Source organism: Abramis brama (assembly GCF_963993115.1).
Source record: "Abramis brama genome assembly, chromosome: 19".
Taxonomy (NCBI): Eukaryota; Metazoa; Chordata; class Actinopteri; order Cypriniformes; family Leuciscidae; genus Abramis; species Abramis brama.
In genome coordinates this window covers 11,104,808-11,126,388 of record NC_139981.1, presented here as the reverse complement: position 1 = coordinate 11,126,388, position 21,581 = coordinate 11,104,808, and the positions used below count along the sequence as shown (strand labels likewise).

Genomic DNA, 21,581 nt, shown 5'->3' with positions numbered 1-21,581 from the left:
AAACCAAACATGCCACACATTTGATTTTGGTTAACCATAGTATGCAAAGTCTGATACATTTAACACATTAGAGTTTACAAGAAAACATAGGCCAAACAACATAAAAGGAAAATCATGAGATGGGATAATTAGATACATTTTTATGCATTTCTCAAGTGGTTATATATAGAATATATAGGATTAACAGGGTTTATTTTTCCTTCTCAGTGAGAATTAAGTGAGAGTCACAGCTCTCTGGAACTTTCTTTTGGGGTCGTAAAACTCTTATCAGTCTCAATGTGTCCTGTAACAGGACCCCGGCTTCTGCCAATGTGTTATCTTCACTTATGATGTTAGTTTTGGGGGAAGTTTCATAGGCCTTTGTTGGGAGAGTGATTTTGCTGGATTATTCATTAAAAAAAATTAAAAAAATTGTGTGTGTCTGATTGGTCCAGACGCTACAAGTGCTTCATCAGATTTGATATGTTGCCGGTCTTGGCAGCAATTATCTTGTCGCAAATATTGCAACATGCGCTGTTGGCATCGAGCCTGGTGAAATGTTGCCACACTTTTGATCTTTTCCACATATTTTACATCTAAGGGGGCTGGAACGCTTACACATGAGCCTAGTTATTATTGGGCATAACCGGTGTAAACAAGGGTTTTCCCTTGATGCCTCACCATAGCCAATCTCTGACCTTGATGAGATTAACCCCTTAGGTATCGTAATCAATGGGATCGATGTAATTCACTGGTGCCTAAAAAGTATCGAACTCGATGCCCAGCCCTACCTGATATATTTATATTTTATATTTATACCTGAATAATATATTTATTTATTTATTTATTTTTATTTATTTTGAGAAATCTGTGCTACATGCATATACAGCATGCAAATAAATGTTTATGAATTCCAGTATTTATTTAGGCCTTGATTTACAGTTGAACACATTTGAAACACTAATAAACAGACATAGATATCTCATGGGATCTGCATTCTGCATTCAAGCAGGCTCGGCTAACTCCACTGCTTAAAAAACCAACACTAAACACATAATTTGCAGAGAATTACAGACCTATCTCTCTCCTACCATTCATTGCGAAGACACTTGAAAGAGCTGTTTTCAACCAAGTAACATCCTTCTTGTCTCTGAACAACCAGCTGGATGTCAACCAATCCGGCTTCAAGAAAGGGCATTCAACTAAACCTGCATTACTGTTGGTCACAGAAGCCCTAAGGATCGCAAAAGCTGCTTCCAAATCTTCAGTTCTCATCCTCCTGGATCTGTCTGCTGCCTTCAACACTGTGAATCATCAGATCCTTATGTCCACCCTCTCATCACTGGGCATCACAGGAGCTTCCCTCCACTGGTTCGAGTCCTATCTCACAAGTAGGTCCTTCAGGGTCGCATGGAGAGGCGAGATATCCAAAGCACATCAACTGACCACAGGGGTTCCTCAGGGTTCAGTTCTTGGACCCCTCCTCTTCTCCATCTACACCACATCACTGGGACACATCATACAGGCACATGGTTTCTCCTACCACTGCTATGCTGATGACACACAGCTCTTCCTCTCATTTCAACCAGATGATCCCACAGTAGCTGCACGGCTCTCAAGCTGACATCTCGACATGTATGAAGGAACATCACCTGCAGCTCAACCTGGCAAAGACTGAGCTTCTCGTCCTCCCTGCCAATCCATCTCTACAACACAACTTCACTATCCAGCTAGATTCATCATCAATCACCCCATCAAGGTCGGTCAGAAATCTTGGAGTAATATTGGATGACCAGCTGACCTTCACAGATCACATTTCAAAGACAGCTCGATCATGCAGGTTTGCACTGTACAACATCAGGAAGATCAGGCCTTTCCTAACTGAGCATGCAACACAACTTCTCGTCCAGGCCCTGGTCATTTCTAGGCTTGACTACTGCAATGCTCTTCTGGCTGGACTTCCATCATGTGCAACTAAACCTCTACAAATGATTCAGAATGCTGCAGCTCGTCTTGTCTTCAACGAGCCCAAAAGGGCCCACGTCACTCCTCTGTTCATTTCTCTGCACTGGCTACCACTCGCCGCTTGCATCAAGTTCAAGGCATTGACGCTTGCTTACAGATCTATCACAGGCTCAGCTCCCTCCTACTTTCACTCACTGCTACGAGCCTACATCCCTACCAGAAGCCTATGATCGGTCAACGAGCGACGTCTCGTGGTTCCATCACAGAAAGCCACAAAATCACTTTCCAGAACATTCTCATTCACAGTTCCATGCTGGTGGAATGTTCTCCCCACCCTCATCCGGAATGCAGAATCCCTGGCAACTTTCAAAAGACAGCTGAAAACCCATCTCTTCCGTGAGCACTTAACCTCATAATTTTTTTAAAACAAAATTCTCACCTTTTTCCTTTTTCCTTTAAATCCTCGCTTATCTGGCTTATGCTACTCTGAACAATGCCTGAACTTCATATTTTGAGCACTTCTTGCGTTGTTTCTTGCCTCTTCACGATGACTCGCTTTGGACAAAAGCGTCTGCTAAATGACTAAATGTAAATGTAAATGTCATGGCACTCTGATTTTATATTAAACATCTCCTAGAATATCACGTTGGGCCTTTGACAGCAAACAGGAGGAAAACCTATCCACAGTGTTTATCCTGTGTATCTTTTTATTGGCCCTCCAATTAATTATTGAAGATTTCATATCTCTCTTTTAATATGAGGTAAATACTATCTTTGCTCTTTGTATGTAGGCAATGCGATCCAGGCGTTTGGAAATGGGACAGACGTGAGTGTGTGGCAGCCGATGCCCCCAGTGCAAACCACCACCTCTATAACAACACCATCCCAGAGGGCCAGGAATCGAGAAAGATCACCTAATGCCATAGAGCCGGCGACACACATCAACCATCTCAACCCGGCTGATAACTCCCTCTACCAGTTCTGTGGTAGCCTGCAGGTCAGTGCAACTATTGCAGACATAGATCTTCAACTTTCATGTATGTATTGTGGGGTTTGGTGTATGTGCCCCAGGGAATGCAGGGTTGTAAAAAAGCCTATGTGTTAGCAGATAATAAATACCTCTGGTGATCTTGAAAATAATGCTTTTATGAAGGGAATATTTCATTTGTGTATGCTTGATTTGAGAGAGCTATACTACAATATAGGGGAGAACGATTTGTTACTTCTTACTCCACTGAATATTTGGGGGTAAGTAAATTTTGAAGTAAAAACTTTAAAGTCTTCCTTACAAAAAAAAACTATTATCAATGACCTTTTGGGCCATGTTGTCAAAAACAACTGAAAATGCTGTATTATGCATGCTAGGCAAATAGATGGCAATGTTACTTTATAAAGAAACACTATGCACCTTGACTGAACACGTACTATATCACCGTTTTTACTTTGAGTCAATTGCACTTTGAAACCGTTTTCAAAAGTTTCCATTTTCAGGCCCCAAAAAACAACGTTGTGTAAATGAACAGCCAAAAACCAAAAAAAGTTTCCCATTTTAGTTGTTAGTTAGATGCTATATCATGTCTCTTCTTCAAAAACACTTGGCCCATTAACACTTTCTTTTCCATTTCTATTCTATTTTTTTCCTATTTATTAACAAAAATACCTTGCTTGACTAACTAGGACTTGTCACAGCACTTACATATTGTTGCCATTTGTTGATTTAACTTATTCTATTGTTTTCATTTGTAAGTCGATTTGGATAAAACTGTCTGCTAAATGATTCAATATAACTAAATGTCTCTCAGCAAAATGTAAAGAGTAAAACAATTATGAAACACAAAATGATTCATAAAACAGCAAAAATGTAAGGTAACATACTGTACAGAAAATTGCAGAAATTGTCGACAATATAGGTTCAATTAAAATGTAAAACATGACAAAACATTGTTTTTATTAAAATTTGCCTTCATTACATGATTGACTCTTATCTTTGCCAGCTATAAACGAAATGTTATGATATTCACAGTCCACATAATTATCACAAAAAAAATTTTGAACTAGGTGTTTGAAGTCAGCAGCATTTGCGTAATTGGACTTTTGACTGATAATCTTATAAGTTCAGCATTTCTGTAGCTCAAACAGTAGAGCTTGGTGTTAGCATCACCAAGGTCATAGGAACGATTTCCAGGGAATGCATGAACTGATTAAAATGTATACATTAAATGCAATGCAAGTCACTTTTAAAAGTGTCTGCAAAATGCGTAGATGTGATTGCACTGCCTTTGTGACAACTATCCCTGCAACACATACAATTTACAATGACTGTCAGAGCTGGCCATATATACGGCATTTGTCTTTTAATTAGAGACAATGCAAATATATAATCACAGACATTAGGGCGAACACACACTCACACCCGTACACTCCAACAGAGAGCAGCACAGCAGCAGGAGAAAGTGAAAATTAATGAGTATACATGTTTCTGTATTAGCCTCGCTGCTAAACGTAGTCCTCTGAGGGGGAGCAGCTGTCAATGTGAAAATGAGGAGAAGAACAGATACAGGGAGTGCAGACTCATGGGAGTTGTCTGTCAGTCTTTCTTCATCAGTTACAAATGATCGCAGCACATGCAGCTGACCTCCAGGAAAACTAGCGAGACGACTCCAGCATGCAAATGCCATGTTAACGTGGCCTTTGCTGCATATCAAACTGCCTCTCTCTCACTCTCGTTTAGAACTGAGATGTTTACAACCAGCTGTACTGCTTGCGTCCCCCTTTAGTTATATGGTAGAAAGGGTTTTTGCCTTTGCGTGTTTTCGTGTGGGTAAAATGACAGAGCCAGATGTGCATTACCTCCCTCAAAACAAAGAGACATATGGTAATACCTTGTCTTGTGTAAAAGTGTCAAAATGCAAGTATTGAGTACATTTGCTAAATTACTGAATGCTCTGCTTTAGCCGTACAAATCAGATCTCTTGGTTCAGTATGAACTCATGTTCTAAATATACAATTAAAGTGAGAAACTCTCTGCTTAGTATGCTGTCAAGTGATTCAGTGAGATTAAGGGCCAATTTCATGAGTTTTGTTCTATTTTTCCTTTTCTTCCTTTTTTGGACTATTAGAGTGACATATCTTGCGCTTCGGGAGCTGTAATTAAAACAGCACTTGATGTGTTCAGAGAACAATTATCCAACTTTTTTTGTGCCTGAGAATTTTTTTTTTTTTTTTTGTGGTTTATTTCTTCAATTTTGAAAATGTTTAAAGGGTGCTAGGACCGCTCTGGGAGAAATTAATCATTGATATTAAACCTCAAATCCTCTTTTTGCCTCTTGATGCGGTTGTTTATAATGTTTCATGCTGGTCGAGGCATTGCTTTATCATGCTGGGCTCTGGCTTAGATTCAAGTCAGCTTCTTTCAGGAGGATACCGAACCGCCAGCACACAGGAATCCATTCATTATACTGTCACCAGCTCTCCTATATCACCACCGCTTCTCACTTCCTTAGACACACATACCTATGCACAACAAGAACACACACATAAGGATGTGAAATCCATACTTAATTGTATGCTACTGGAGGGGTTACATTTAAAATGCTAAAATTTGATTACTGTTTGTGAGAAATTTAAGGTGGCCTCAAATGAGAACCTTGCAGTAACCTACCGACTATGATTAGTATTTATATCAACTTGCATGCGCATTTACTTCTCAATTGTTATATTGACACTGTATCTGAGGACAGAATCACAATAGCATAATAAAGCACATTACTAATACAATGCAATTAACAGCTATAAAATTGCAGCTATAAACAGCAGTCTGAGTTTTTTGTTAATGATTATCTGGTGTGGATCATTCTTGAGCATTATATGTCAACATAGAATGTTGTTTGGCAAGGATTTTCTTGGTCCAAGATGTTATTATTTAATTTCGATCAGATTGATTTAATAGAGCTTTATGTTTCCTTTCTAGGCTCAGAAGCAGAAGACAAACAACACAATAGATGTGTTATGTGTGGTAAGTATGCTTCTTTTTATGCACATCTCAAACCAGACATACATCTGATATATGTCAAGTGCTACTGAAAGGAAGAATAATAATGAATGAAAACAAAGATAAAGCAGTAATTATCTCATGTCACATTAGCCCAGTTCTGCTGAACTTTGACCCGGCACTAGAGGGCCCTTCCCGCCCGGTATGCACATGATCTTTGCGGTGGGCGATGGCAAAATGTGAACGTTGCTTATCTTCTGCCTTTTAAAGTTCACTAAATGTCACTGTACATAATAAAAGCAACATTATATGCTAGAATGACATTTAGTGTTGCAACGGCAGGTCCAACCAGCCCCTAAAAATGAGGACCTCTTTTCAGCGAATAATTTCATTGCAGAATCAAAGAGCTTTTTAATCTCTTAGACATCTGAACCCATGTTAACTCACACAGAATGGCATTTTTATTTTTTAAAGAATTTGAAGTGTTTTTATCACTATTTTTGTTTTTTGTATATTTTGCTGTTCTGTTGGACACTTCTATAGTGTTTCAAGACATTTGCAGTTGTTTGCAAGGTGAAAGTCCCGTTTTAAAAAAAGAAGACGCATTACGGTGTATTAAAAGGCTTGAAAGCACATATGCGTACAATTTCTGATAGAACAGTTCAAGGTAAAACATCATAATGGAAAAATCTGTGCATTTGTGACTTATCTAACTATCTCTTGGCTGTTAAGAATAATTGCTTATCCGCTTTCTCACATATTTACTGTTATGTTCCTCCAAGGACCCACAGATCGATGACCCCAGCTCCTCCAATACCATCTCCAGGAATTCGTCCACTTGGCAGGTCCACTTATCAGCCCTTAGCTCTCTGCTGCTCCTACTGGCTACCTCCTTGCACTGCATCTTCATCACAGTGATGTTGTAGCCACCTAAGAACATAAAACATGGACAGTCACAATTTGTATAAAGTCGATCGCTGTTCCTGGTCAATCTGTTGTACTCAGTTCTCTCTCTCTTTCTCTCTCTTAGCCCATCCCATCCTCTCTTTCTCTCGCTGTTCTGTTTTTTAAGAGGTTTTGTTGATGTTGTTGATGCAATGAAACTAAGTGGTCTTGGTGTACTCGAGTTTCTGTCTCTTCCCTCCTGATTTTGCGTTGGAAGATGAAACGTGAAAGAAATGCAAGAGTGCCTCGGATTCATTGCAGCATTCCCATGTGATGTTGTGCCGTCTACACAACCGCTGGTGTTTCGAGGGCCAGAAATCATAAGGACTCCTGTCACAGCAGTAGAGATTAATCTTATCTGTGCATATGTGTACTTAAAGATGCAGTGTGCACCATCCATTGCTCACTGGTACACACAAAAACAGCAAAAATGAGAACAAGACACTATAGAGATGTGGTCACTGTTTATTTACACACATTGTCTTCTGTCTATCTTTTATTTTAGTTGATGTTTTGGTGAAAATTAGATTCTCACAAATTGTGCTTGTCCTCTGTAGTTTTTCTATAGCATCATTGCCCCGTCTGTAGGTCAAACATATCAAAAAAACATTTGCAAAACATCTAGTCACAGAAAGTGAAAGGTGGGTTTAGAGGGGAGTTTAATTATAAAAAGTTCCAGCCCAAGCTTAACTGAATGACCAAAAGGACAGTAGCAAGAAGACAAGAAGGAGCCTATGGCCTCGTTTACACTGTCAGTGAAATGTGACCCAATTCTGATTTTTTGCTCATATGTGACACAGATCCGATGTGTTCTATGAAAGTGTAAACAGGATAAAAACGCATGCATTCGGATATTTCGAGATCGGTTTCAGGCCTCGATATGTGCCAATGCGACTGTCATGTAAACGGACAGATCGGATTTTCTGAGGCATTAGGCAACGTCTAGGCAAGCGGTTTAATGACGAGAGAAACCCCGACATGCATCTGCAAAGGGACGGATGGCCCGACGAAACGTGTCGTCGTAGGAGAGGAATGTGAAAAAACGTTGACACAACATATTGTTGTACACAACAAAATTTCAGACCCACTGCTCCTCGTTAAAGCCAATATTTAAACACAATATGCTCCCACCAGTCCTGAGATCTCTCTCTCACACAATAACTGAAGCATATGTGCAAAGATGCCACTTTTCGTCCTCCTTCGCCTCAAAATCATGGTGATGTTTGGCGAACTTTGCATATATCGCAGAGCTAGCATCAAGCATATTTCGTGTCCGCCCATCTGTGCAAGAGAATTTAACCCTTTAAGCATGCGCGATGTTTCAGATAGTATGGCAAGTGTAAACACATGAATCGGATATGGGTCACAGTTGAAAGAACGTGTAAACGGACGGTCAAAAAAATCGGATGAAGGTAACAAATCAGAATTGGGCATCAAGACCTGCAGTGTAAACAAGGCCTATGTTGTTTGTGTGTGTGGCTACACGTGTGAATGCGTAATGCTGTAGGTTTGTCTTTGTTTGAACATGAGGATGAGGTCACAGGTTGACTGGATATGTCAATAGAACTGGGGTTTCTTAACTCCTATGGCACAGATTACAGAGTAAACATGGACTTAGGTTAAAAAGCTATTGATTTTTGCGTAATCGGAGAGTATGTCAAGGTTCTATTTTACAATTGCTTATACAAGTATCTGTAAATTGCACATCACCACTCACCAGGCTAAACCAACCGGCATCCGCGTATCTATCAAGTGTATATTGCCTTTCTGATGTTGCTTTGACAGGGATTTTCATACTTCGGCCCAAACTAAACATGCAAACTAGTCATGTATGTATTATATACTGTAGCCAGTTTTTTGTACTGTATGTCTATACAAAAGTTACTGAAAGAGTCAGTATCAGTGATCCTGCGCCATAATTACTTCAAATCAGTGAGAATTCTATATGTCAGTATGAGGCATGTGCAGTTAAACCACCTCAGCGGTACACGTTAAAAGAGTCTATGACATGCTGCTTTGGTCTATGTGGCATTTTGAACAACAAAAAAAATAATAATGTATTGTTGTACTTCATGTTATTTACAGAACATTTTAAGTGCTACATAAAAAAAAAATGAAAAAAACACACAAACATATATATACTTCAACATGAACTATGTTTATAGAGCCTGCTATATTTGAATTGGGATCTGGTTGTACAATGTATTATCATATTGGATGAGGATTTATTGTTTTTCTCAGTAACTATATATACAGTATATATTTTTGTTTAGAGATAACAGTACAAATTGAAGACTTACATCTGTTATTATTGCTGTCCAGTAGTATCTCAAATGAAGGAAATGTACAACAGCCATTTATTTACTATAACACTATGATATTGTTTTATGGTAAGCCAAAAAGAAAAAGGAAAGAAACTCTTATTTTTGTATCTTTTTGCATTATGGGTTTATTTATTGTAATGTTGTCTTTTCTGCTGGTAAGCAGTACAGGAACTTTAAAAGTATGAACATTAAAAAACCAAGCATGAGAGATGGAAATGCAATAAAGGCTATTGGTATTATGGATTCTACGCAGGCATTCTGCGGTGGGCTGGTGTTTCTGGCTTTGAACGCAACACAAAGTTGCTGTATGCTTCAGATGTGAGCAGGAAAGTGAGAATCCCACATTGTAAAATCTATATTTCTCTATATTCACATCTTATTGCTCCACAGCATTTAAAATGCAAATACAAGACTCCTCCACAATCTGTCACATTTCTTCTTAGCTTGTGAAAATGTAAAAAGTATTCTATGAAACCGATTACAAATGTTGACACATTCACCTTTGTTGTTGTCTCTTCTTGAGATGAGTGTTTCATTTTGTTTTGTTTTTTATGTGCAGGATGTATAAGAATAATTTAGCCTAAATAGCCAAGGCAATAGTTTTGTTCACAAAAGGAGACTGCAGTACGTCAGTGAAAACTGCTTTGAGGGCTACATAATAAATCAAAAATAAAATTGTGGCTTTGTGCAATAACCATATCATAAAATGCAGAGATTTAATTAATTCAATGAAAAGTCTGTTGCGCTGTGAACGAGTGAACCGCGGCACTCTGTTCATTTACATGCGTTCAGCTTATGTTGCGGTTTCAGAGTGGCTCGGTTCACAGTGAATGCTGCAAACTTATAATGTGCATACATTTTGCAAACAAAATAAAGTTACATTAAAATATACATTTTTGTATTTTACAGAACAACTGTGTTATTACATGTATCCTTAGTGTTTTTACCTTCATTTTTATAATTAGAGTTAAAGTTATAATAAATTATCTATTATTCAAACTGAGCTACTGTAAAACACCAGTGTGACTGTGATGTGGACTGAGACACAATCATTTGATCACTGAAAGAGGTCTTAGTTGGTTCTTATAAAGACTGAACCCAAGTGTTTTTCACTCTTAAAAAGCAACTCCATTGGCTCCAATTTTAGTTCATATCCCAGATCACAACTGCAGCCCAGGATCATAAGAAAACTGTAAGTGGCAAAAAAAAAATTCCAAAAACGTTTCACGTTTCGCAGTTTCAGAGTGAAATGTCCGGTGAGTGGCGCTAAAAGCGTGTTTCATTTTTTTTCCGGAACAGATGAACTTGAATATGGCACCATTTTATTACGTTGGAGTTTATACATATTGCCGCAGTTCTGAATTGAAGCTTAATATGCTCCATTTTAAAATAACGCACACCTACACTAAACCCTAAACCTACCCGATAGTGTTAACAAAAGCAAATGTGACAAAAATGCCAAAGCAAACGTAACCATGGCATTTTAGCTTGTTTTTGAACTCTTCCCAGACAGCAACATGGTGTCGGCCCACATCCGGCACGCGTGGAATCCACATGTACCGGATATGGGCCGACACTATGTTGCTGTCTGGGTTGTCTTTGAGCTCTTTTATTGTGACTCATCTCCACATCACAAGTACAGTACAATTCTGCACCAGCTGAGCTATCAAGCAAGCTTAGTAGCCTACGCTCCAACCGAACATACTGTATGGAGCTGGTTACGTGATAAGAAACTCCAAAGTATGTTTACAAATCATGCACTATGGTAAAAAAAACAAGGTTTTTTGAGGTAATAACATTTGTGCAAGGAACATTGTGAGCCTGTGTTGCATAAGGTAGTTGTTTGGCAGCCCAAATCATGCAGCCCCCCTCCTTAACTACACTTGTGACTGAACTGCCGAATCATCACTGACATGCTGTGTCCTCCTCTCTACAGTAGTGTAGTATAAAAAGAGTCGAGTGAAGAGCTCAGATATAAGCTACTTCTCTCATGCTTGACTCGACCCAAGATTACCATGCAGAGGCTCGCTTTATACATTGTCTTTATTGTCTGTTGTGGTCTGGCGTTATCCCGTAAGTACTAGCAATGTAATACTAACAATCCGATTTTTAAAATGCAGAGGTCATCAAATTAAGACCTCTGGGCAAAGAGAATTCATTTAGACTGCTTTCATTATTTCATCTCATTTTTGCCTTTGCATATTTGCTCTTTAACCCTTTCACGCATAGTGGTCACTACAGTGGACAGCTATTAAAAAAGCATTTTCTTGAATTTGCATGGGTTTTTATGGCAAAGTTGCACATCAATCTCTTCATTGGACCCTGGTGCATCATCCTATAAATTGCAACCAAGTGGCAAGCCTTTGCGTTTTGATTTTTTCCCCCTCCAAACCAAGATGGCCAAGGGTCAGTCAGACATGCCAAGTTGCTCCAGAATATCCACCCATTCCTTCTATCCTAGGAGACTCTTGTAGGTAAAAAAAATATTGCAGCATAAAGCAATATCTAATGAGTCATATCACAGTAAAATTTTCCAAGTTTTGATTTTAGATTGAGAGAAAACTCTGATTAATCACATGTCCACTGTAGTGGACGTCATGCATGCAATGGCTATTTTTCAGCTACAATTCATAATTATAATGTGAATATTGTTTTTGAAATTTAAAACTTAAAAACTTAATATGCATTGACTTTTTCTACTGTAAATAAATGTATTTGTATTATTAGAATGTAATTTCCATTGACATCGAAAAAAGTCATGTGATTACATAATGTATGACACTTGTAATGCATTACTTTACTTGTTAGATCAAAAAGTAATCTGATTTTATAATGCATGTTATTGTAATGTGTTTTTTTACTAATAACATCAAAAAGTAATCTGATTACATAATGCATGTTACTTTTAATGCGTTTCTTTACTCATAACATCAAAAAGTAATCTGATTGCATAATGCATGTTACTTGTAATGCGTTTCCTTTCTCATAACATCAAAAAGTAATCTGATTATGTAATGTGCGTTATTGTAATGCGTTTTTTTACTCATAACATCAAAAAGTAATCTGATTACGTAATGCACATTACTTGTAGTTAATTACTTGTTAGATCAAAAAGTAATCTGATTAGGTAATGCATGTTACTTGTAACACATTACTTTACTTGTAACATCAAAAAAGTAATCTGAATGGGTTATGCATGTTACTTGTAATGCGTTACCCCCAACACTGATCATTTCAGATGAGATTGAAAAAACGTATCGCTAGGTTTTCTCAGAGGAGGGCTATGATAGAAATGTGCATGTCCATCTTGAACATAATCAGAATTATCAGCTAATAAGGGTAAATCTCCATACTCTGGTGCACTGGAGGGAGCATCTGAGTGGTTTCCACAGTTGTACCTTGACAGGCTGTAGAAAATTCTGATGGAATCACGTCCTCATGTTCTGATATCATAGATATGCGAAGTGCAACTTGTATGAAGTTGTATGAAGCCATTGCAATATTTTGCATTTATATTTTTTGTATATATTTTATAGTTTTCACATTATTTGATATAATTGCATTGATTAGTTTGTTAAATTCACATACTTTATCTGTTTGATTATTGTCTTATATTTAATACAGTATATCTTCAGTTTAAACCAACTGCATGCTGTCCACTCAAGTGGACATCTGAAGATCTCTTTGAAAAATCTGTAAAAAAAATAAAATAAAAATCAATTCTTGTTTTCCATGCCCTAAGAGCAATAAAAACACATAGGAAAAAAATCCTGACTGAGGTTATAATAATTCATGCATGAAAGGGTTAATCAACAACAGTAGGATCATGGGTCAACCAGTGTGGGTTCACATTGTTTGAAAGAGTTTTTAATGCCTTAATTTTTCAAAACTTCTTATCTTATTACATGAACAGAGCCGAAAACAGACCAAAAATGTTTGAGGGAGAAGGTCATCACATTCCCGCAACTGACCACCAGCAGCTGGGCGAAGCTCCACCCGAATGAATCCATGGATATGTCTGCAATCACTGTGTGTTTGAGATTCTACTCTGACCAAGTGACCGGCCAGCCATCTCTGTTTTCTCTGGCCACGCCATCCCTCCCTCAAGACTTTTCTTTATCTTGGTCAGCTGACCTCAAACAATACCAGATGGTGATTCATAAGACCCCTGTTCAATTCAGTGGGTTGACATTCAAATTAAATCAGTGGAACTCGGTGTGTGCGACCTGGGATGCCACCAGTGGTCTTGCACAGATGTTTGTGAACGAAGTAGCCAGCATTAGGAAGGTGGCGGGCCCTAAAGCAGCTACTGCTTTTAAAGGAGAGCCTGTCATAACACTCGGCCAGTATCAGACCCATTATGACGGAGGGTTCCAGCTAACCAATGTCTTCACAGGTTTTATATCAGATGTGCACATGCACAAACAAGTCCTTTCCACCCGTCAGATTAAGACCTACATGGACGGAAAGAAATACAAACATGGTGATTACATTGACTGGCACAATCTGAAATTCACCATTGATGGGTTTGCACGAGTGGAAGAAAAGCAGCAAGTAACCTTCCATACCAGAGAAGAGCAGATATAGTGCGCTGCTGTGTTGTAATGTCATGAGAAATGAATAAACATCTTGACAGTGAATTCTGTGCTGTTGTTTTTTATATATATATATATTGACCAAATAAGAGCAGTCTAACAGAGTTGGGTTTCATATTTTGGTGCAGTTTAATGATCAGCATGAGTAAAGTTGCCACAATGGCCTTGAGTTCTAAATTATTCCCACTCACAAACTCACTACCCACATAATGACTAACTGATAGAGTGGCAGCACTTACCACTAATATTGTAAAATGAACCACGCAAGTTAATTTGATCAACTAGCAACATTCTGAATGTGAGGTTTACTTTTTTTGTACTCTCAAAAAATCATTATTGTGTTGAACTTAACTTCCCTAATTTGTCAACCTGCATTTTTTCTTTTCTTTTTTACTTACAAACAAACAAGTACAGGTACAAAATTACTATTTACTATTTAAAATACTATTGAAAATCTTAAAGCAACTAATTAAATAAGTTAAAGTACTAATATTACTAAAACAAAAACTGGAATCAAAATAAATTAAAGCTACAGTTTATAATATAAAATAACTAATAAAAATGACAAAAGCACATAGCAAAACTAGTTAAGCTCAAACTGAAATTAAAATGAAAACTGAACATATAAAATTAAAAAGAAATGAAAATATTAATAAATACTATAAATATTACAAAAATAACACTTCTTAATAATAACCTGAGACAGGAGAAAATGCACTGGTTTGCTGAGTCCACATTACAAATGTCCTCTTTAAACATCCATCAGCATGTCTCCAGAAAAAGAAAAACAGGAAAATACAGGAAACGAAAAAACAGGCAAATTAAATTACATTTTTGGGTAAAAATTTTAAGGTGCATTTAATAGGCTTTATAACGAACGTCACATGAACTAACAAATAAACACAGGTCTCATGACATCCGCATGTCAGAAAAGTGTTAACAGCTGTACGACAGCAGTATCTGTGGACTTTTAAGGTGATCGGCTAACCTATAGCTAATTATTTTTATGGTTGGCGTATTATTAAATTTTAATGATCGAATGTTAGTGTGAAGAAGAAAAAAAAACATTCTAGATATCAATATGTGATGGACATTGGTTATGCTCATCTTTGTTCGCTCCTTTGAAGGCATCTTGAGTAAAACGGCTTTATATTTAACGAAGCACATGCGAAAGACCAGGGGCCATATCCATAAAACATCTTAAGGCTAAAAGTAGCTCCTAACTTGCTGATTGAATTTCAGCAGATTTCCCCACTGTTATTTAAACTGATGATATGAAAATTAAGCACTTGAAACTTCCAACTAATGAACGAATGTGGCTCCTCACAGGCATGCACGAATTAGATCATATCTACAAATAATTTTTGTGTGCACAGTTTATGGGTTGTAATATGTATACATATATGGAATAATAATATTGCATTAGCATGGAGAGAACTGGAAGCTTAGCTCATATTGGCTCATGCTGTGTGGTGTCAGGGGCCAGGCTCAGGAGCCTCAGGCATGTGGGGTCCTCACACACATCGGCAGGGGAGAACAGCTATCTTTAACATGGCAGCATCCATAACCGTCCAATAATGAACACCCACCTCATGCAAGTCTGATCAGTGTCTTGAGGCAAAGTTTGAGACTCGAAATGCAAGGGACAATATGTATGCGGAAGATTGCTGCGTTTCTTTGATATGCAGTGAATTGTTTGTTTAGAGAGGTCTGATATGGTTGAGTGTGCAGGTCCCAGCACTCAACCAGAAGAGTTTGCTGAAGATCCTGAAGGACTAAAGTGAAACTTCTGGTATGTAAACATTCCTTTTAAAAGGGACTGTAAAAGATGCAAGCCATTCTAGAGACTTGCACCAGATTTAACAATTGATTAAAACACGCCCCCTCTTTCTACAGTTCAACTGCCTTGGCGTAATCATGGTATTTTATCTGTCAACTTATTTTTACACATCTTCTTTTGGCCTCTGCATTCCCCTCATGTAGCACACATTTTGCGCGCTCCAAACTCATGAAAACTGCTCCAAGTTTATAGAGTGCAACAACCGGGTTCTGGAAGTAAAAATCTATTTTTTTATTTTTAACAATAACTTACTTATAAACCTTTAAAGATAGACTTACTGTGAGCTAAGAGGTTGTTAATCTATGTTATTACATGGCTTGGTTGAATTCTAATGTAGAATGTGGTCTGTTATTTCTTGATAACAGACCGCTGCTAAGTATAACACACCGTTGCCATGTTAAACAGAGCGTTGCTATGGACGCAGGATTCTAACCGTAGAGATGGAATGGACTATTTTCTTTAGCGGAAGCAATACAATCATTTTTAAATCAATAAACTCCTTTTTAAATCAATATTTTGTGTCAAATTATTGATTTATTTGGTAGGTAGCCATGTAATAAGCAGGATAATGTAGAGCGAGGCGGTTGTTATAGCGAATACAATAACAACTGCCTCGCTCTACATTATCCCTTACGTACTGTAAATGCTTTTGCTGAAATATCTGATATTTTGAAAGAATCACATTCAACAGCAGAATTCCTGGCGAAAAAATACATTAGCCTACCCATGATTCTGCAGAGAACTCTCCACCAATCAGAGAGTTTTGCCAAGCAAATAGAGTGCAACAGTGCCCGCCCACTTTTTCAGTGCCGTTGGTTCCAGAAATATTTTTTCCATTTATTTCTCCAATAAGGATTTCAATTTTTTTCCGTTAAAGCGTTATAAGCCATGAACCAAACCAATCAGCTACGAGGTGGATCATAACATTACAAGTTTCGATTGGAAGCAAAATAGTTAGTTTAAAAATCGGCCAAAAATACAAAGGTACAAACATTATTTTCTCAGCTTTAATTATCAAAAATGCTTGTGGTGGCTGGCAACTTTAGAAGAAAAAAAAAAAAACACCGGCGGGGAAAGAGTTAAAAATCTACTTAAAACAAACAAAAACTACTTAAATATTTGTATGCATGATATGCTTATTTTGCAATTATAGTAAAATATATTGTTTCTATATAAAATCAGCATCTTTAAATCAATAGTTTTATATTTCTCCATTGCTTTTAGTTCAGTTATGTCATCTGCAGTGCTTCATGGGATTGTAGTTCTTTCCCCCATTAAAGCCATGAAGTATGCAGTGTACCTTTGTCTTTTTGTCTGATTTTCCAATACTTTTTTGCTTCAAATCAAAGTTGTGATTCACTTTCGTAGCTGGTTGGTCATAGCCGGAGTCAGACTCTCTGTTAGACTACTTATGGATTCTGTTTTCCCTTCGTGTGAATGAGAAAAAATGTTGACAGGCAGAAAGAACCTCAAAAGGCTTCTGATTGGCTAAACAAAGAATCTGACCCCGTTTTGTGGCCACTGTTTATTTAACTGCTTTAACTGATATCTCAGGATAGTTATTTCAGCGATACATTTCTGGGATTAGGATCATTTTCTGCATGCCGTTCCATAAAGAAATGTTTCACAGCACCTTTACGTCCACCCCTGCAGTTGCAGTCTTGTCTTTGCCTAGTTTGAATTACAAGACAAACATTATCACCACCTGCTATGTTCAAATGAAAAATCCATTCATGGGAACTGCAATTTGTGTAACAGATTTTACTCACTGATACGCATCTGGAAGCGTGTTGACTGCAGACTGTGATTTTTAAAACCTTTTTTCTTGCTCCATCATTTGTGGGCAGTATATTCACACAGGCATAAAGACTAATTAACTGAATTCCAAAACAGCTATGCTATTATTCCGACTTCATTTGCAATAAGGATGCGTGATAATCATCCTGAGTAGCTTTCTCATTCTTTTACTCACTCTATATAATCATCTGAACTAAAAAACCAAACGGATCATCATGACTCACATTAGCAACCTGATGACTCTGACCGATGTGACTTCATCACTGACATTATAATCCTATTACCATAATGGCACATTGTGGCTGTGGCCTGGTGAACAGTGAGCGGTGGCTTTGTCAGCAGTGATGTAGGCTGCTGTGATCGGCCGGCCCAACAGGACAGTCTTTCTTCTCACAGTGTGGGTACATGTGACCCTAAAACAACTGCCGGCTTTGTAGTCCAACTGCACTGTGATTGACCATTCACCATCAGATGACAACAATTACCAGACATAAATAGAACATAATGGTGTAAAGATTAAGGTCTGGCCTAGACATCAGTCTCTAGATGAGAGGCGTTCTGACCACTGCCATTCAAACACAATGGGCAGAGGAGGGTGGATAATGGGTTCATAATGCCGCGGTCATATGAGACAAACCATGATATTTTACAAAACATGATATTTTACTAAATTTGTATCCCTCTTACACAAAGTTTAAATAGTGACTTTGTCTTAATACAGACATTTTTAAATATGTCTGTATTTTTTAGGTATAAAATAAATAAGCAAAAATTCTGCAACTTATTTTTGGTTTTATTTATGTTTTTTTTTTTTTTTTTTTGCCATGAAGATGCAATTTTTGTTCTGTCCCACCCCCTGTGTATTAATCTTTTCCATGCTGTATTAGCATTATACACATTTCAATAAAAACAAATTACAATTAAAAAAAGCTAATATTTTTTCTTTCTATATATTTTAGTTGACATTTCACTCATACTTGAAGTTGTGCCCAAGTTATGCTTTAACCCTGTTGACATCACATTTTTAAAGAACTATTCCATAAATCATAATCATCATCTTATCTTTTTGTGAATGAAAGACCAATGACGAGGTCTACTCTTTTTTTATATTTGATCTTTACTCTTTATGTCGGTCAGTAGGGGATGATCTTACATCTCAGTTGCTGCAATTGTGTATAGAACACAAGTGATAATTGAAAAATGGAAATATCAGCAGCAAAATTCTTTCTAAGAAGCACCGAGTAGTTTCCTGACTCAAAGTTAGTCAACCTTGTTACTTTCCTGAACATAATTACATCCCAACAAATATTAAAATGTATTCATTTTAAAAAGGCAGAGTGCAGCTTAACACATAAACACATTTACATGTTTAACATTATACAAAAATGTGCTTTAAAAATCTTATGACCCAATTTCGTAGAATAACCACAGCATGAGTCATGAAAATGCATCTTGCAAACATAACTTTATTATGTGCATTTCTACATATTTTGAGTGCTGAAATTTAAGTAATGCAATTAAAACAAAGCATTGTAATTTACTCAGAGTGTGCTTAATAATAACTTTCAGGGTACTTATTTTTGTGTTCATCTTTTCTTTCATTATGATCATAGCAGGGGGGACAACAAGAACTGCAGAACAATAGCTCATACTGTATGTATATATATATATATACTTTTTTTTTTTTTTCTATAACCCATAACACACAGCAGATGGCTGCAAGAGGGTCAAATAAGGTCAAACTGGAAGGATTTCTTTGATGTTTAACTTGCTTGGATTTATCCAGATTGACAAACAATCCGATAACAGCATCGGCAAGTAGAACATTTAAACATCTGTCTATCGTACTGCAAACTCACTGAAAAAGTCATTTAAATCAGTCATGTACGAATATAAATACTCTGTTCCGCTTAACACCTATGGCAACAGCACTTAATTACAAACATATGTGATTTCCTTTTCTTTTTTAAAAATGAAAAATCAATATAGCAGCAACCAGTGCATTAAACTATTGTATGTTTGTGTAGATAATATTTGAACAGCTTTTCAATCTCATCTGGGTTTGGTAGCATATTTCAAATGACTTGAGTCAACTACATAGATGGTTATAGACAGATGATTCATCAGTAGACAATCTGAGCATGAAAGTAGGTAACTTTCAACACAACAAAATTGATATTTGTATTTTATTCTTGGTAAACACTGCCAACAGTCTACAAGCCATTTAACCCACATGGTTTGTCCTGTAAGAACCAGCTAGTCACTCGCTGCATCTCATTACACAGATCTTCACTTCTGATGTTGCGTAAAAGTTACTCGACTCCTCGCCTTCAGACTGACGGTCCGTGGGCGCCGTGAAGCTGAAACTACTTCACTCCTAGAGAGAGCAGTTTCGGTAAGAAAACTAAAGCATACAACAGATTTATCAAAATGTTTATTTCTGCATAAACATGAACTTTCTTTGGCTGCTCTTCATTTGTTCAAACTTGATTATGTATAAGGTAAATTATTACATAACGCTGTAAGAGCAGAAATCTCCTCAACATTTATACAATTTACAAAGGTTATGACTCAAGTATGCAAATGAGAATAAATAAACTAAAACAAATACATTTGAGACATGAGAGACAAAACAATGTTATTGTTTCTGCAATGCTGTAACATTGCAGCTGCATGGAATGTTTTAACAGTGCAAAAGAGCCAACAGCCCAATGAGAGATACATTTGTTAGACTGAAGTTGGACGGGAGTCATTTATATACAAGTGCTTGAATCTGAATCAACATTGCAATGAAAAACCAAAAATTGATCAGTAAGTCTCTTTGGAAAGAATACAAGGTTTCCCATGTTCTCCCAAAAACTGCAATTCTGTCGTCAACACAAAAGACAATAATTAGAAAAATGTCTCGGCATTGTCTATGCAATGGAAGTCAATGGGAAGCAGAACTGTTTGGTTAACAACATTGTTCAAAAAAAGAAGAAAGAATGACATACAGGTTTGGAACAACATGAGGGTGAGTAAATGACAGAATTTGAATTTTTTAGGTCAACTAGTTTAGGCTGGTTTCGTTAAAGACATTTTAGACAAAAAATAAAAATAAAATAAATATATATATATAAGGATTCAATAAAATGAAGGATTTAAGTGCAACACATTTTGGTTGTGAAAACAATAGAGAAATACATCAAAACTATTTTATAGAGGACATGTGAGAATGTTTTTGGGCCTATTTTAGTTTAACAAACTATTAATCTATTTTCATAATAAGAGTTTTTTTATAGAAATTAAACAGTCTTGACTATCTGAGACAAACAACTCAAAACATTATGACAATACATAATTAGAGTTACAAATACAGGCAAACAATTTATTGGCTTTATTAACATGTTGAACAATACTGAGTTAAACTGACATTTGTATTATGTACTAATGAAATTTTAGTCTGATGACTCCAGACATTTAAAATAGAAACCAATGATTTTGGCCACAGAACCATAATACTATTTGAAGTCCACTTCAGTTGTGGGTAACCTTGTTAACTCTCTGCTGGCATTATCTGTTGATCATAAGATGTTTCAATACAACCACTGTCTGATAAATGCAGCACTACTTTCTGACAACTAACTGTACAAATCTACAGTACCATTAGGTAGATCTGTCTGCAATCATATAGTGTTGAAAAACCCTGTGGAATTGATGATTAAAATGCTTTCTTTTATCTCATGCACACACAAGCTAATAAGTGTAAATGTTCTCCCTGTAGTGCCATCAAAACATCATGTGTTGTGTTTGAGCATGAGAATCTTTTTCATTCTAGAAACATTGATTGGACAAAAAATTGCTTTGTTTTCCCGGAAAGAACAATTTATAAAATGTATACGTGTATACTATCTTTCAAAAGTTGGTAAGATTTTTTTTATTGTTTTAGATCTCTTATGCTCATTAAGACTTATTTATTTAATCAAAAACAGTAATAACAGTAATATTGTGAAATATAATGATGTAAATGAATTTTCAGCATCATTACTCCAGTCTTCAGTGTCACATGATCCTTCAGATCCTTTTATCTAGCATATATTATAGCATACTAGCATGCAGTCAAGTTCAAAGCTAAATGATATGGACTAAAAGCCTAAAAACACTAG

General features: G+C 36.9%; 2 protein-coding genes across 3 annotated transcripts in view; both read left to right on the top strand.

The window, feature by feature from the left end:
- The window catches only part of gfra1a (gdnf family receptor alpha 1a), an 87,194-nt gene extending 77,493 nt beyond the window's left edge, over positions 1-9,701 (top strand). For both annotated transcript variants that reach the window (XM_084092801.1, XM_084092800.1), the window contains 3 exons: positions 2,736-2,941; positions 5,915-5,959; positions 6,718-9,701. In XM_084092801.1, coding sequence (XP_083948927.1) covers positions 2,736-2,941; positions 5,915-5,959; positions 6,718-6,861 — 395 coding nt within the window. In that variant the 3' untranslated portion in view covers positions 6,862-9,701. The remainder of the gene's footprint in view (positions 1-2,735; positions 2,942-5,914; positions 5,960-6,717) is intronic.
- Positions 9,702-11,118: 1,417 nt separating this feature from the next.
- apcs (amyloid P component, serum) lies at positions 11,119-13,844 on the top strand. The gene is made up of 2 exons (XM_084092799.1): positions 11,119-11,277; positions 13,118-13,844. The coding sequence occupies exons 1-2, from the start codon at positions 11,220-11,222 to the stop codon at positions 13,789-13,791; spliced, it is 732 nt and encodes a 243-aa protein (XP_083948925.1). The 5' UTR covers positions 11,119-11,219; the 3' UTR covers positions 13,792-13,844.
- The last annotated feature ends 7,737 nt before the right edge of the window (positions 13,845-21,581 follow it).

Excerpts from the sequence above, each read along its gene's own strand:
- apcs (XM_084092799.1), top strand. The coding sequence starts at position 11,220 with ATGCAGAGGCTCGCTTTATACATTGTCTTTATTGTCTGTTGTGGTCTG. Across the intron at positions 11,278-13,117 it reads TTGTGGTCTGGCGTTATCCC|AGCCGAAAACAGACCAAAAA; the intron begins GTAAGTACTAGC and ends TTACATGAACAG.